We start from the raw sequence: 16,517 nt of genomic DNA, 5'->3' as shown, positions 1-16,517 counted from the left end.
TGAAATTATCATTGCTTAGTCTTCTAAAAGTTAGGCATATTGTACATGTCGCATTGTGCTAATTTGAGAGTGCATAAGGTAATAACCTAGCTAATGAGTTGTCAGCTATACATGTAGGTGTGTCTTACCATTCAATGCTCTCATGGCCCGCTCAGCATCCCGGCGGTTCATGAAGGCCACAAAGCCACAGTTCCTATTCCTTTGTCTCTCTGCGTCGGTCCTCGGCCACATGATCTTGACGCTGGCCAGAGGACCGTACTGAACAAACTCCTTACACAGCATCTCCTCATTCATCTATGGGCAGATTAGATTAGATTAGATTAGATTAGATTAGATTAGATTAGAGGGGAGATTGGAAGGATTGAGAGATAGTAGGTGGGGGAAAGAGGAGAGAAAGGTAGAGCCTTACACGGCATCTCCTCATTCATCTATGGGCAGATTAGATTAGATTAGATTAGATTAGATTAGATTAGATTAGATTAGATTAGATTAGATTAGATTAGAGGGAAGATTGGAAGGAGTTAGAGATAGTAGGCGGGGAAGGGGCAAGAGATAGGTAGAGGGGAAGAGATAAAAGGGCCAGGGGCACAATGTACTCCCCCTGGACGCGCGTTTCCGTTTTACACCCTGCCCTAGGCTTTTCGGCAAGAAATTACACGAAACATGCTGTATCCGAAGTCTAAGTTTGTTTATATCGACGTCAAGAATAGCGAAGCCAAAGCTTATGTACAATTTCAATTGGGGTTGCGAGGGTCTTCTTGTTCAAGACGGTTTTCCCGATATATTATTGTTTTGTTATCGCTGGGCTAAATTTTGCGAGCTGATCACGCATCCTCACGCTCTTAGAGTATTGCGTATTAATGGATAAAAATAAATGATACGACTAGGAAGATCAACTAGTTAGTATAGAGAGTTAGCTAGCGCTACGTGACGTTTTCAGAGTTCTGGTGGTGTGCAGAGCGCCGAGGCAAGATGTGGACGACTAGACTCCGAATACCAGTCGGTTTGTAAAATTTTATTGGAGAAAAGCCTAGGGCAGGGTGTAAAACGGAAACGCGCCCCCTGGACGAGTCATGAAATGTTCCAAGGATAATTTGTTTGCATCTGCATCTTTTGATACCAAATTTATCAGATTTCAACCAACAGGTACTGCTTAGCATCCAAAGTGAGAAAACCAAAATAACATGCATACACCAGGGCCCATCTTACAAAGAGTTGCAATTGATCCAAATCAATCACAAGTTTGCAATCTCCTATCTCTTATGTACATAGTTTGGCAAATAAGTTGCGATTGATTTTAAGAAAAAAAGAAGAAAAAAACATAAAGGAAATAAAGGATAATGAGCTTAGTTTTGTCAAATAAAAATACAAAACAATTGAGCTGTGTTCAACATGAAGTAATTTTATTTGGGATATACTTTAAATGAAATGTAGGCATGTCTCATAGCCATCACTCCACCACAGAGGGCAGTGTGAGGTTTGAGCGTAATGAAACATACCATTTATTCTTGCACATCATACAAGCCCCCTACCTATGGTGTCAATCAGGTAGTGGGTCTGCTCTAACAGTGCCATACAATTGGTAGAAATAGCAAAAAATGCAGAAAAGTAATAACTGGAGGGGCTAGGGGCGCACACACTTTCCTAGTCGAAAGGTACCATTATGTCCATGATATACCGTACATATTTTAACTAAATGAATCTCTTTTTACTGGAAACCTGTATAGAAAGACCTCTCAATGCAGACAAGAAATGTGGTCTTTACAAACAGGTTACTTTTGTTCAGATTGCTGCAATGAGAAACACTTTTTGAAAGGAAACAAAATGTGATCTTTATACACAAGGTGGTGTGGTTGCAAAGCCTGTTTTACTCTGAGATCTCCCGCTAAAAAAGAGCAATAGCTTATGAAATCAGAAATAAGATTTAGGAAACATTGCCTCATTTTCAAAAAAAGCGATTTATCCTACTTGAGAATATCAAATGCTACTTGCCTTTGGATTAATGCTTCCCAGGAAGATATTGGTCGTGTTTGGATCCCCATAGTCATGTGACCCATAACTGTATTCCTCAATGCCTGCTGTGATATTAAAAACAGTAAAAAAGACACAAAGTGTTATACAGTAGGCTTGCGGATGCACCATGTCATAGAGAGGGAGGATTAAGGTAATCTTGAGGGTGTGTAGTCTTGCAAAAGACTGTTGGTTATCTTTTTCAGCTTATAGTTCTAAGGAGAACTATAGCGCTTGGAGAGGACGGGTAGTGGGAGTGGCAGAAAGTGTTGTTAAAAAGAAATTGTTGGACCTCTTCAAGCTGAATGTACACTAACAGAGTATTATCATTTCTGAGTGTCTAGTGTTTGTTACTCTGCAAGTTTAGTTTGTCAAATAAAAAACAAAACATCAAGCCATATTCAATATGAAGTAATTTAATTTGGGAAATACTTCAAATGAAATGTGGGCATTTCTCATAGCCATCACTCCACCACAGAGGGCAGTGTGAAGTTTGAGCGTAATGAAACGTACCCTTTACTCTAGCACATCATACAAGCCCCCTACCTATGGTGTCAATCAGGTAATGGGTCTGCTCTAACAGTGCCATACAATTTATAGAAATAAGAACATCATAAACACTACAAGTAGTCATAAGTTTCCTCCAACCTTACATTGCCAAGCAAGTTGCAAAGATAAGAAACAGACCATGAACATCACAAGTACATGTAGTTGAAATTTCAACTCCGCTTAAATTAATTAGGCAAGTGTTTGTCTACTCATGTGGACCATGGTAGAAGCTAAAAGTTAACAAGTCTACAGAAGGCATAACTGCCAACCTTTCATAGCAAAAATTAGGAATCTCTCAAAGGAAAAACTTGTTTCTTTTCAATGATTCCAAACCTCACAATGAACAAGTATTTTTGAGTAAAATATAACATTAAACAAGAAACTATTGCGTAAATGAAATGTTCAGCTTTCTATAGCACGTCAGAAATGCAAAACACCATGCTGCAAAATTGGTAAATCACAGCTGACACAAACATAGTTTTTCTGCTAATTGCAAAAGGTTGTTGTTACAAGCAATACTCTCATAGTGAATGCTTTATGTTGCAGAAGTTTCAGGTTTTAGAGTAATTAACTTTTCCAAATGGAGCCTTTCAAAATAAAACCGCTTGACTTGAGCTTGAACTTATCTATAACTCCCTTGACAGTGAAAAAACAAAAAATCAAACAACAAGTTTATGCAAACTAAAATTTAGCTTATAATTGATTACCATTATACCTTTCATGTCTGTACCTTTCCTATTGTACTTTTGTATATATTCATCATGTATTTCATCTTTTGCACAAGCTGCGCCTTGAGCATTTGACTGTCAAGTGGATTTGGCACCTTATAAATCTTATGTATTATTATTATTATTATAAAGCAATTGTGGTAGTATTGCAAACCTGGTAATCTGATATCAGATGCTGATCCAACGGAGGTGGGTTGAGGTGTAGGCAGAATAGGCTCATCATAATCAGTGTCGCTTCCTCTCGCTTTTCTCTGTTTATGCCGCTCCTCTCTCTCTAACTGAAGCCTGAAAAATAAAGGGTCACCAGAATACAGTACTTTCAAAGAGACAAATTACTTAACTCTAAAAGGGCCAGGGGCAGAATCCATTCCCCCTCGACATGCCATGATACATTCCAGGATGAATTTTCTCGCGCCATGAGCATTCACAACTTTATAACCTAGAGTTTTCTGCCTCTTTTGATATCAAATTTATAACATTTCGTCCAACATGTACCATGCAGGGTACAAAAACTGGAGTGCTGACCGGAGCTCAAATACAAATAGAGACTACAAGTCATTTAGCAATAAATCAAAACTTACTTGAGACATAGATTTGAAACTTCATGGGCTTATTCTTTATGAGATACTCTATCTGTAGGCAAAGTTTCAGAATGTTATTCACTCCATGAAATGTAGGCATGTCTCATAGCCATCACTCCACCACAGAGGGCGGTGTGAGGTTTGAGCGTGATAAAACATACCCTTTAGTCTAGCACATCATACAAGCCCCCTACCTATGGTGTCAATCAGGTAGTGGGTCTGCTCAAACAGTGCCATACAATTTGTAGAGATAAGATCATGAACCCCACAAGTAGTTCTCGGTTTCTACTAACCTTATAGGATTAATTAGAGGGTCTGTTAAAACATTGCCAAGCAAGTTGTGAAGATAAGAAACAAATCATGAAGCTCAAAGTTGACAAAGTCCATAAGAGTTAACCCTATTTTAACTGGGCTATTTCAGACCAGGTTTTTACTGGGGGGGGGGGGGGTCAATTTGACCCCCCCCTAAGATCTCGGCCGTTTCACCGCCGATCGCCGCGAAAATCTGCATGCATGTCAAGTGAAGTGTATAGAATACTACGGTAATTTCAAATTTTTGAAAAATTCACTCATTTGCATATTTATGGTAATTTATGCAAATAAGGTCATAAAATTCACATTTCGGCCCATAAATCATAGATTATTCATATTTAAGTATTCTTTTTCACTACATATATTTATTAGACCATTTGGAATAATAATACAACACAAAAAATTGGAAGAGCCAGGTTATTCCTTATGTTATCTCTTGTTTTTATAATTTCTTATGTATTTCATTGTTTTTTTAACTTATGTATTTTATTGTTTTTGTTGTTTTATTTCATTTATAACTACAATTCAACTATTTTGACCCCAAAACAAACATCTAAACTTTAAACAAGACTAAATAACCAATGTTTTATCTATTTTTAGGAAAAATGACTTTTACATATGTTTTGTACACAAATCACGAAAATGAGCGATTTTCGGGCTGACATGCAAAGACAAAAGGTCACGCGACCTTGTAACCGTAGGTCCGATTTTCAAAAAAATTGTTTTAAAAGATGCGTAACACTCGAAAGTAAAAAGTCATGAGAGGAAAATTTTATATCTGCCGCGGTTTCGGAGTAGTCGCGAAATTTCTACAGGGGGGGGTCAAATTGACCCCCCCCCCAGTTAACGTAGGGTTAAAGGCCCACTGCACTACTTATAGCTACTTGCGCCCTCTATAACAGACAATGCAGAATCTCTGACTGTTGGTCCCCCATGATCCTCTTTTTCTTATGTTATTTGACAGCTGATTTGATGAGATAGCCACCTGTCCAGTGACCTTGCAGTGTGGTCTAATCCCTCCTCTAAACAAGTACTGATGGGCTTTAATAAAAGCCCACCTGCTTAATCTCAAGTTTGGTATGAGGCTTTAAACTCATATCATTATCTAAGTTTTCTGTTTCATCATGAACATCATTTTATACTTACACTCTCAATTCTTCTTTGAACAATTCCAAGTTACTCTTCTTCTGTTTTTCTCTTTCCTTCTCTTTTTTCAACTTAGCTTTCTGTAAGAGAAGAGGGATTAATATAAAGAAATATGAAATATTTTGAATGAAGTGATATGATTTAATCTACACTTCATCTATGCATTAAAACAATTTTAACATGAGATGTGCGACATCAATCGCATTGCAAAACACAGAGAAAAGTGCATAATATAGTGCTGATGTAATAGATTGGTGGTAATTGTAATCCTTCTATTTTAAGCACATGGAATACATGGTTCAGTTCTTACAGTTATATGTTACAAGTTCATGGCTCTCTTGACAGCACCCATCACCTGCCCAATATCCCACTGCAGTTCAAATCAATCTTACCTGAGATATTGCATGACTTTCTGCTCTCGCTCTCTGTGCTTCCTCTATTGCCCTCTGTTGTTTAGCGTACACAGATTCAGCAATCTTTGAAGTGGGTTTGTAGAGCTTACCAGTCTTACCATCAGACCTTTCAACTGTAGATGTATAAGAATATGATAATTATAATTAATACTATTAACAATATCAACATTAACTACATCTCAAAAATTAAAATTATGGGTATCATATAAAGCTCCTACTCGATGAAAGTATAAAACAAGGAACACAATTTTTCAAATAGACTGATTTTAATGCATAAAATAATTCAAAAATATCTAGCAATTTAGCAATATCAAACTATATCCATTTCCAATATGAAGTAATTTAATTTGGGAAATAATTAAAATGAAATGTGGGCATGTCTCATAGCCATCACTCAACCACAGAGGGCAGTGTGAGGTTTGAGCGTAATGAAACGTACCCTTTACTCTAGCACATCATACAAGCCCCCTACCTATGGTGTCAATCAGGTAGTGGGTCTGCTCTAACAGTGCCATGCAATTTATAGAAATAAGAACATCATGTACACTACAAGTAGTCATAAGTTTCCACCAACCTTAGGATTCATTAGAGGGTCTATTAAAACAATGCTAGGCAATTGTGAATATAAGAAACAATTCATGAAAATACATGTAGTTGAAATTTCAACTCTGCTTAAATGAAGTAGGTAAGTGTTTGTCTACTCCTATGGACCCCGATAGAAGGTCAAAGTTGAAAAGTCTACAGGATGCATAACTGCCAACCTTTCACAACAAGAAAATAATAGGAATCTCTCAAGGCAAAATTAGGATACAGTCCATTTGTATGCTTTTTACACAGAATATTTCAGAATGAATGAACACTTACCTCTCGTTTCTGGGTCAATTGTATTTCCTCTGACGAAAGCCTTGGATGTTGATGGCGTTCCTTCAAATGAAGCAACAAACTCCTCAAAAATTTTGGCAGTTTCTTTCTCTTGTTCCTAGGCAATAGAAAGATGAAAAGAAAAAATACAGAGAAAAATTAAAGTGTACTTTTATTGATAGAAGTAAAAAGAAACCTGATATGAAAACCTAAAAAAGTAGAAGCTCTCCTTGAACCACACCCTGTCAATGTTAGTCCTACATGTATATTTAAAACAGGAGTTTAATAAATGCTCTCTGGAACTTCGAGATTCATTTGAATTATTTGATATATATTTAAAAACCTATCAAAATAACTAATTTTTTGACACGCAATACAGAAAAACTCTATGGCGGCATGAAGTTGTCTCCAACAAAATTACAAAAAACAAATAACTGCCTCCCCCCCCCCCAAAAAAAAATAAATAAATAAAAATCAAATCACAATAATGAGAGAAGCATGATAAATCATTGCCTTGCAAATTTGTCTTTCATTCATCAGAATTTAAACGATTTATTACTCTGTTATTCTTCAATGGCTTTTCATAAAATGGATGCAATCTGTTTCTATTATTTGTCTGCTTGTACACAAACCAACTTAATGTCAAGATGAATCTCAAACAAATTTTGAAGTACTGACCTTTTTCTTCAGTTCATCTTCGATTCTTTTGGACTTCTTTTTGGTCAGGTTCATCTGACCAATGCTGAAGGCCTGAAGCTTGGTCTTGGAGATATTCTACATTTGAGGAAAGGAAATGAAAGAATACAAAAAAGGTAATTTCGTTATAAAAAAGGAGAAATTCTTGTTCAAGTAGAAATCAGTGCATTATCTGTATCAATTTTAACCTAATTTCAGTAAAAAGTATTTGGTTCCAGTTTCATAATCGTTATCTTAGGGTTCGAAATTCAAGCTTTGCATACAGCAAATCTGTTGGGAATTGGGAGCTCATCAAATGGTTTTACTCATGCAAAATTTGACTTAGAAAATGTAAATAACACACATGTCTTGCATAGTTTGGTGTTTAAAAAATGATTAGAATTGGGGGGAAAATTCAACCTGCGCAACTTTGAGTTATGCAGAGTTAACCGTAGGACTAGGTCGACTCGTCATACCCTGATGCAGCCCTTGTGTAGCATGGATATGCACTTTGCTGTCCACACCATGTCTCTCATTGCTGTTGAGGATGCGTGGCGCTTGCGCAGCGTATTGTTCATTTTCCCTGATATAGCGCCACTGCAAATGTATTGTTAACATTTAGCGCCACAGTTTCTTAATTTTTAGAAAATTGCGCCATGCATATTTTTGTTGAAAAAGTGCAACCAGAGCCTTCTAAGGTGAGAGAATGTAGCGCACAATTCATCTGTTGCTCTGTGAACAATTCTGCATTTGTGTGTGTACCTGTCATTATAGTGCATCAGCAGAGCTATACTTTAAATGTGGGCATTTCTCATAGCCATCACTCCACCACAGAGGGCAGTGTGAGGTTTGAGCGTAATGAAACATACCCTTCACTCTAGCACATCATACAAGCTCCCTACCTATGGTGTCAATCAGGTAGTGGGTCTGCTCTAACAGTGCCATACAATTTGTAGAGATAAGAACATCATGATCACTACAAGTAGTCATAAGTTTCCACCAACCTTAGGATTAATCAGAGCCTTTAGAGGGTCTGTTAAAACAATGCCAAGCAAATTGTGAAGATAAAAACTAAATCATGAACATCACAAGTACATGTACTTCAAGTTTAAAGTAACCTTAAATGAAGTAAGCAAGTTTTTGTCTACTCCTGTGGACCCTCATAGAAGCTTAAAGTTGACAAGTCTACAGGAGTCATAATTGCCAACCTTTCAACAACCTTTCACAATAAAAAATTAGAAATCTCAGAGTTTTCTTCTGCTTTTAAAGAATTTTAAAACGCAAATTAATCAGAGGTGAGTCGAGTTTCATGATTAAAGGTAAAGACCACTTTTGGAAACGCCCCCTCTCAAAAAATGAGATGGAAGCTCTTATTACCAATCATGTGAAAAAATGTTTTGACTAATACATAATTTTGCCGGGAAACCGCCTACTTATTGATATATTTGGTAAATTAGTTTATCAATTGGGACCTAATAGATAATATGCATGTGTCGCGCACGTGTGCTTAGTCCCATATACATCTTTCTGTGTACAGTGCTTGTAACTTTACAAAGACTGGGCCAAATTTCTTATCATTTTGATGATTCCAGAACCTTGCAGTACACACCAATACTTATATGCTAGATGATCAACCTTTTCTGATTCCACAATGTTTCTTTCACAATGCAATCGCATGATTTTTTCTTTGAAACGTTAATTTGTTACATATTTCATATCATAGTTAAAAGGATGACAAAATCTTGCCATTCTTGACATTAACACAATTGAATTTTATTGCTAGACATGACTTGATTGATCGCTAGTTCGCTCATTCGAAAACTGCACTGTCATCGACTTGTCACTGTCAGCAGTCACTCCAGCACATAGAAATCTAGCTTACCACTAAGCCCGAGTCAAAACATTTAACAGACGGTTGAACGACCGCATTCATCAAAAGTAAAACCGTTTAGCATTTCTCGCTCCGTTTAACCCTTATTTTCGTGCAGTTTGTTACATGTGTTTTGTTTTCGTTTTTGAGACTTCATTGCCGATACGGACAACGAATTCTTGCCAATATTTAATGTTTTTAGATCTTTGTACGGGCAACGAAGTCTTGCCGACGATTATTGTTTTTAGATTTCTGTAGGAGCAACAAAGTCTTGCTGATAATTCTTGTTTTTACTTTAGATCTCCATACGGGCAACAAAGTCTTGCCGATAATTGTTGTTTTTAAATCTCTGTACTTTCACTTCGCCATGTTGAATCAATGATACAACATGGAAGAATCATCAGGTGGGTTGAAGAATCACCCCTTTTTTCCCATCGAAGACTTCTTCAAGTTATAATTTCAAGTGGCCTGCGAAATGCCCAGAGAAGTCGAGCAACCTAGTAAGCCAAAATTGTAATTAGAGTCTAGAGTCTACTCCCTTTGAAAATTTTGAGATAGGTCTAGGTCTAAACTCTAATGTCGCCCAACCCCCGCTGTTTGGATCGTTTCCGTATGTTTTGGAGTCGGAGCTTCCTTGAGGCTTGAGTTGGGTCCGGGCTAACTCCGGGAAGCTCCAACACCGGCGCCGCAGGCGTTGGAGCTTCGGGTGGTTTCCTTGGTTTCTCTTGGAGGCTAGTAAAACAGCCGATTGGGTGATATTATTGTTAAATCTGCAAAGGGAGTACTTACAATTTTTACATCATAGGGTGCACGACTCCTCAGGGCTCAACTCCAATCACTTAAATGTATAATTTGAAGAAGTCTTCGATGGGAAAAAAAGGTTAATTTGGGGTACTACACCAACAATTCTTCCATGTCGCAGCGTTGATTCAAAATAGCGATGAGAAGGTACGCATGCGCGGCAGTGGCGAAGAAAATATGAATATTCAGGCTATCGAGCGCCGATCGCTCGAAATCGCTGAATATGCACGACTCGAACAAACAGAGCCCTTCTCAACCTCGTGCATATTATACATTCAAGTGATTGGAGTTGAGCCCTGAGGAGTCGTGCACTCTATGATGTAAAAATTGTAAGTACTCCCTTTGCAGATTTAACGATAATATCACCCAATCGGCTGTTTTACTAGCCCCCAAGAGAAACCAAGGAAACCACCCGAAGCTCCGACGCCTGCGGCGCCGGTGTTGGAGCCTCCCGGAGTTAGGTCCGGGCTAACTCGGACCAGGGGACAACTCGGCCCAGCTGCAAAAACGGTCATTTTTTGTCATTTTACCCTAACTCTAACCCTAACCCTAAACCTAAACATGCAAAAAATGACCGTTTTTACAGCTGGGCCGAGTTGTCCCCTGGTCCGAGTTAGCCCGACTCCCTAGAGTTCACCCTTTGAAAAAAACTAGACGTAGACTCTAGATCTAGTCTAGACCGAATTTTCCGTCTCTTTCGTTCGTTAGCCTCTTATTGGGGTAGGGTCGGCCGGCTCTCTCTTTAGAGACGGAAACCGTCTATACACATTCCCTTCATAATGCCACGGCCATTTCAGGTCGTAGTGTTTTGCTTCCAAAATCCCCCAAAATGTCATTTTACCTCGTGTATATCAAAATGTAAATTAGGCCTAGGCTATAATACATCGGTTCCACTTACTAACTTGATTGAAATAATCCGTTTAATGGTCCCTTTTAAGGAAATTATGGGTCAAAATCGACATCCATGTTGAAAATCTTGCAAGCCGTGTTAAACTTTCGCTGCCGGAGTCATCTTAATCAATCTCATCCCTTCTAGTCTACGCCGAAGGCAAAATGATTATGAAGGAAAAACTGTGCGCCATCTACACGTTCGTAATGGCATTATCACAGTTTTTCCTTCATAATCATTTAAGTAATCAAGTAAGTAAGTGGAACCGATGTATTATAGCCTAGGCCTAATTTACATTTTGATATAGAGTAAAGGAGCCTGTTTTCGGCCACTTAAGACAAAATCCTATTTTTAGGACTCTTTACTTCCTATTTATTATCATTTCTTGTTCAAATCATGAAGCAAATATTATTATTATTTAAATAAAAAAAGAATCCCAGAAAAAAATCACGAATTGCCATGACAATATTCATTTCAATTTTCACTGTTTTGGAGCCAGTTATCGGCCGAGCGTTTCAGTTTACGGCCGCATGTACAAAGTCAATAGGAAGCGCTCGCGCGCGCCGTGCGTTTCCGCGCTGATGTACAGCACAAGCGGGCGGAGCAGGTATCCCACGCCGGAGCTCCCTGGTGCTCGCCTGGCCGAAGACAGGCACAGCGGTGATCGGAAGTTGGAATCTGAATTAGACAGAGATATCGTGTGTGCGTCGCGGTGTGCGGCTGCATTGATTTAATACATGCGATGAGATACTTTTGAGCTTGCGACCAGCACAAAATCGGGCTCTAAATCTGAAAAATACTTGAAATAAAGCTCATTTTATGGTACCCATATTTCTTACAGACACGCGTAAGATACTCGATTTTTCAGATTTGGGAAGCGGGACCGGCGATTACATCGCTAAAATATGATATTTTAGGATATATTTTCCATTGCAAATGTGGTTCTTCAGTGACACTGGCATGGTATGGTATGTGTGGGATATGTGTTATGCTATTATGCGATATATTTTAGAGTGATTTTACCTTGCATCCAACCAATCGGCCGAAAACCGGAGCTGGCCGATTACCGGCTCCTTTACTCTAGACTACACGAGGTAAAATGACATTTTGGGGGATTTTGGAGGCAAAACGCTACGACCTGAAATGGCCGTGGCGTTATCAAGGGAATGTGTATAGATCTAGACGGTTTCCGTCTCTAAACATGCTAAAGAGAGAGCCGGCCGACCCTACCCCAATAAGAGGCTAACGAACGAAAGAGACGGAAAATTCGGTCTAGATCTAGTCTAGGCTCTATGCCTAGTATTTATATGACATAGGCCTAGGTCTAGGGTCTAAATGAAGTTCTCAGTCTAGTTTTCAGCCTCCCACAATCTCAAAACATTAAGGCCATGTAAAATTGATTACATGTTGATCGTCCGGATTTTTTGAAAAAGAGGAGGAGGGTGTACCATGTTATTTGATATTTGATATTTCAAAATGGCCGCTCAAAATGGCCGCTCGGTACATTTTCCCTGACAGTCGAGGCTATTTTTTTTCAAGATGGCCGCCGACAATTTTTTTTTTTTTTAAATCAGAAATAGAGCCATTTTAGCAGTGTTTTTCATGTTTTTTTTTCTTTCAAAAAAAAAAAAATTTCAAAAAAAATTTCAAAAAAAAAATTCAAAAAAAAAAAATAACAAATAACAAATAACAAAAAATAGGAGGCGGCCCCCAAAAAGGAAGCGGGCGGGGACGATCAACATGAAATCAATTTTACATGGCCTAATACAAGTTACAACATGCACAAATAGCACCCTACAGTCTATAGACTACGGTAGGCCTACATGGTCTACAACTTACAAGTACCGTACACGCACGCGCAATCTGCAAATGCCAAATTGATCTAGATCTGCACACCTGGCGCGCGCGATTACGTTTACAACACACTCCACGCCAACTCTGCTTGTTAGGAACATTTTGCATTCGTTTAACATGTTTAAAAATATAGTATTAATTCAGCACTCTTATGAAGCATTCACAAATATATTTACATCATATCAACATAATCCTAATGATAAAAAAATGATAAATAAAATAAATAAGCTCGTTTAACCTTTGCCGTCGTCCCAGGAGCAAGCCCCGCCATGATGATACAATGACCTTTGACACATACAATACGGGAGTGCGAGCACGTGCGCGTGCACGTCGCGCGTACATACTTCCGACTGCTTAGTTTGCATGGGGCAGGTTTGGGGATAAAGTAGCGCAAAGGCTGGATTTATACATGTACGTCTACGGACAGCGCTCTTGCACAGTTTGGCGAAGCGGCGGGAGGGGGGGAGGGGGGGGGGGGGGGGGGGGGGGGGGGGGGGGGGGGGGGGGGGGGGGGGGGGGGGGGGGGGGGGGGGGGGGTAGGTGCGATGTTTAGGTTAAGTAATCATTCGCTCAGGGGGAACAAATCCTAAAAAATCTCCGACATACGGGGGGGGGGGGGGGGGGGAGCTTAATCCAGGCGCGGATCCAGGGGGGGGGGCGAGCGGGCCTTGCCCCCCCCCCCGCAAAAAAGAGAGAAAAATGGGAAAGAGGAGAGAAAGGGAAAGAAAGAAGAGGAAGAAGAAAAGAAAAGGGGAAGAAGGATTTCGGGGGGGGGGGGAGCAAATTCAAACGTGGTTTATTTCTAATTCCATAATGGTGGATTATATAATAATGCTGAAATGACATAATTTCCGAGATTTTTCCTCACTTTAGAGAAAATTATAATTTTTTTTTATGCGTTTGTTGGAAAATGACAAATTCCTACATTTATAGCCAGGCAAGAAATATGATTCTTGAAATTCCTACATGTCAGGGCCCGAGGAACGGCGGGGATTGGGAGCCTCGAGCCACCCCCCCCCCCCCTCCCCACTTAAAAAAAGAAAGAGAGCAAGAAAGAAAGAATACTGAACTGCCAGTGTCAACAAATAATGAGGCATCAAAATATGCTCATCTGCTCTTAATTAAATGCCTAACACCTTTAAGCTTCCGGGGGCTCTGCCCCCTGAATTCCATCTAGGGCCCTAAGGCGGGCCCTAAGATGCTCATCTGACGGTTATTTAATGCCTGGGTAGTGAACACATTTTTTTTTTGGCCCTCGAGAATTTTAAAATTTGCAGCCCCCCCCCCCCTCCCCCTTGAGCGTCAGGGGGAGGCCCATCCCCCCAAAAGGTAAAAAATCAAGTGTTTTTACACGTTTTTTCCAAGGTTTCCCCCCCCCCCCTGGATCCGCCACTGGGGGGGGGAACTAAGTTCAGACGAGGATCATTTTCGAGAACGGTACAACGAATCGTCTTCTTTCACTAATGATTTAATGCAACGTAAAAGCTTCCGCGCTTCGCGCGGGAGGGGGAAAACTTAATTCAGACGAGGGTCATTTTCGAGAACGGTATAACAAATCATCTTCTTGCTCTAATAATTTAATGAAAGGTCAATGCTTCCGCGCTTCGCGCAAGAGGGAGGAGGAGGGACTGTATTAAGACAAGGCAAAGACGCGCTCATCCCGTGCAGGGCTCCAGTTTCCAGTGGGACGTGTACGGTACAACGAATCGTTTTCTTTCTCTAATGATTTAATGAAACGTAAAAGCGTCTGCGCTTTTCGCGCGGGAGGGGAAAACTGATTCAGTCGAGGATTATTTTCGAGAACGGTACAACGAATCGTCTTCTTTTCCTTATAATTTAATAAAACGTCAAAGCACCCGCGTTTCGCGGAGGAGGAAGGGAGAAACTCACCCCTCCCTGCACCCACCCCCCCCCCCCACCCCCATTACGTCACTGCTGGTCACCATTACGTACCAATATTTGGCTCACATACTTTCAAAATCTTCATCTCTTTACTCTAAATGCAAGCGCAACAAATATATAAAATAGAAAAGAAAGAAAGAAAGAAAGAAAGAAAGAAAGAGAGAAGATGCCACTCAATTATCCTGACCCGCCCCGGCATGCAGGTATATAGACCCCCGGCCAAAGTACCAGCGAGCCTTAACCCGTCCCCGCCCCCCCAATAACCATATCAATAATAATAATAATAACACGATGTTTATAAAGCGTTTTCCAGTTCCACCGACTATACGCGCAATAAATGCAATGATCAACATGATTGCATATCGTGATAGAAAAATGAGAGACTCGACCCCGTCGCGTCACTAATTATTTAGGGGCGTATTTTTTTAGGAAAACTCCGATAAAATGATCTTTTCACCAAGCAAGCTCTGCAAGGGACATTACAATTTCACAATTTAAGCCTACCGATCGAAACAGCTTGATATTTAAACACATAAGGAACTTTTAATACGGAGAGGAAGTGCACAACAGGACCCACCGCTCCCCAGGCGCGGATCGAGAATTTCTTAAGGGGGGGGGGGGGGGGGGGGGTCGAGGCCAAAATTTTAAATCAAATTGAATTTAGTGTGCTAAAATTTGAAAATCATGCCGGCCGATATTTCGCTCAGTGGGGGATGGGGGGGGGGGGGGGGGGTAGTGAGCGCTATTTAAAAATTGTTTTTGCCCCCGGAATAACTTAACACCCCCCCCCCTTGAGCAAAAAAGAAGGGTAAATATCTGGTCTCAATTTTTTTTGGCCAATGGGGGGGGGGGGGGGGGGAGCAAGGATCCGCACCTGGTTAGACCCATTTTTTTAATTTTTTTTTTTATCTCACTCCATATTTATTGATATTCTTTTAATTGATCGAAAGGGGACCCCCCCCCCCCTTTCCCCCACCCCACCTCCTCAACAAAGGAGAAAATAACATTTGATACTCTTTCTTAAACAAGCGACTCTCTGAATTAGTTAGAATACGTCTTTTGCTACATCTACAACAATAAGTATCAATATAAAATAATACATGAAGATTACCAGTGTGACACATTAATCTAGTGGATAGGCAAACGCCAGGCAACTGGAAGGTATCGGGTTCGACTCCCAGTTAGTGCTTTTTTTTTAAATTTTATAAATCTTTAAAAAGGAAAAACTGATGTTAAACCCATTTTTGTCTCACTCAAAGTTTGGTGTGATAAAATAATTATTGTTGATGTTGTTGATGTATGGGAAAGGGTTCCAAATCACAATATGTCAATGGATTCCTCAAAAAAACTTGAAAAAAGGGTCTATGGTGAGGGGGAGCAGCTGAGTGTAGGAAAAAACTGTAAGGGAGTCCCTTTGGGGGGTCTTTTTTTTGGGTGGGGAGATGAACACGTCCCACTGGAAACTGGAGCTGGAGCTGTCGGTCGTCAGCGTAGCCTGCGGCCGGTAGCGTTAGCCCCAAAGTCATGTCCAATTTTTAAACTACATTCAAGAGTCCCTTATTGCCAGGTTAAACAAGTTTTTTACATTTTCAGTACTACTTTCTTCCTTTTATTCACTCTGTACACGCCCATGCTATCCTTTTCCAGTCTGTAAACAACTTTACAACATGAATTCAATGATGGGCAAGGTTTTACTCCCATATGAAAGCGCCCAAACTTCGCGAGGTGAAACAAAGGGTCTTTCAAATTCAAGTCTATTCAAGCCCAATATGGGCTAACTGGCCTGCATGTTGTTGTTGTTGCGAATAATGGCGTTTCCATCGTCATTCGATGATTTCCGCCAGGCAATGTGAGAGGGCGTAGTTACTGGTCCTCTCTTAATACTTTTACTGTTGGATCGACGATAGCCTAGTGGCGTTGTGTTGT

General features: G+C 40.0%; 1 protein-coding gene across 1 annotated transcript in view; it reads right to left on the bottom strand.

Moving 5' to 3' along the window:
- Positions 1-13,036, bottom strand: part of LOC589574 (U2 snRNP-associated SURP motif-containing protein) — a 29,699-nt gene extending 16,663 nt beyond the window's left edge. The window contains exons 1-8 of the mRNA XM_030982373.1: positions 12,928-13,036; positions 7,279-7,374; positions 6,604-6,718; positions 5,719-5,852; positions 5,327-5,406; positions 3,442-3,572; positions 1,993-2,078; positions 129-294 (exon numbers count right to left, since the gene is read on the bottom strand). Coding sequence (XP_030838233.1) covers positions 129-294; positions 1,993-2,078; positions 3,442-3,572; positions 5,327-5,406; positions 5,719-5,852; positions 6,604-6,718; positions 7,279-7,374; positions 12,928-12,960 — 841 coding nt within the window. The 5' untranslated portion in view covers positions 12,961-13,036. The remainder of the gene's footprint in view (positions 1-128; positions 295-1,992; positions 2,079-3,441; positions 3,573-5,326; positions 5,407-5,718; positions 5,853-6,603; positions 6,719-7,278; positions 7,375-12,927) is intronic.
- Between the last annotated feature and the right edge of the window lie 3,481 nt (positions 13,037-16,517).

The sequence above is a fragment of the Strongylocentrotus purpuratus genome, unplaced genomic scaffold, assembly GCF_000002235.5.
Source record: "Strongylocentrotus purpuratus isolate Spur 01 unplaced genomic scaffold, Spur_5.0 spur5_scaffold_12, whole genome shotgun sequence".
NCBI lineage: Eukaryota > Metazoa > Echinodermata > Echinoidea > Camarodonta > Strongylocentrotidae > Strongylocentrotus > Strongylocentrotus purpuratus.
This window is presented reverse-complemented; position numbering and strand designations above follow the sequence as displayed.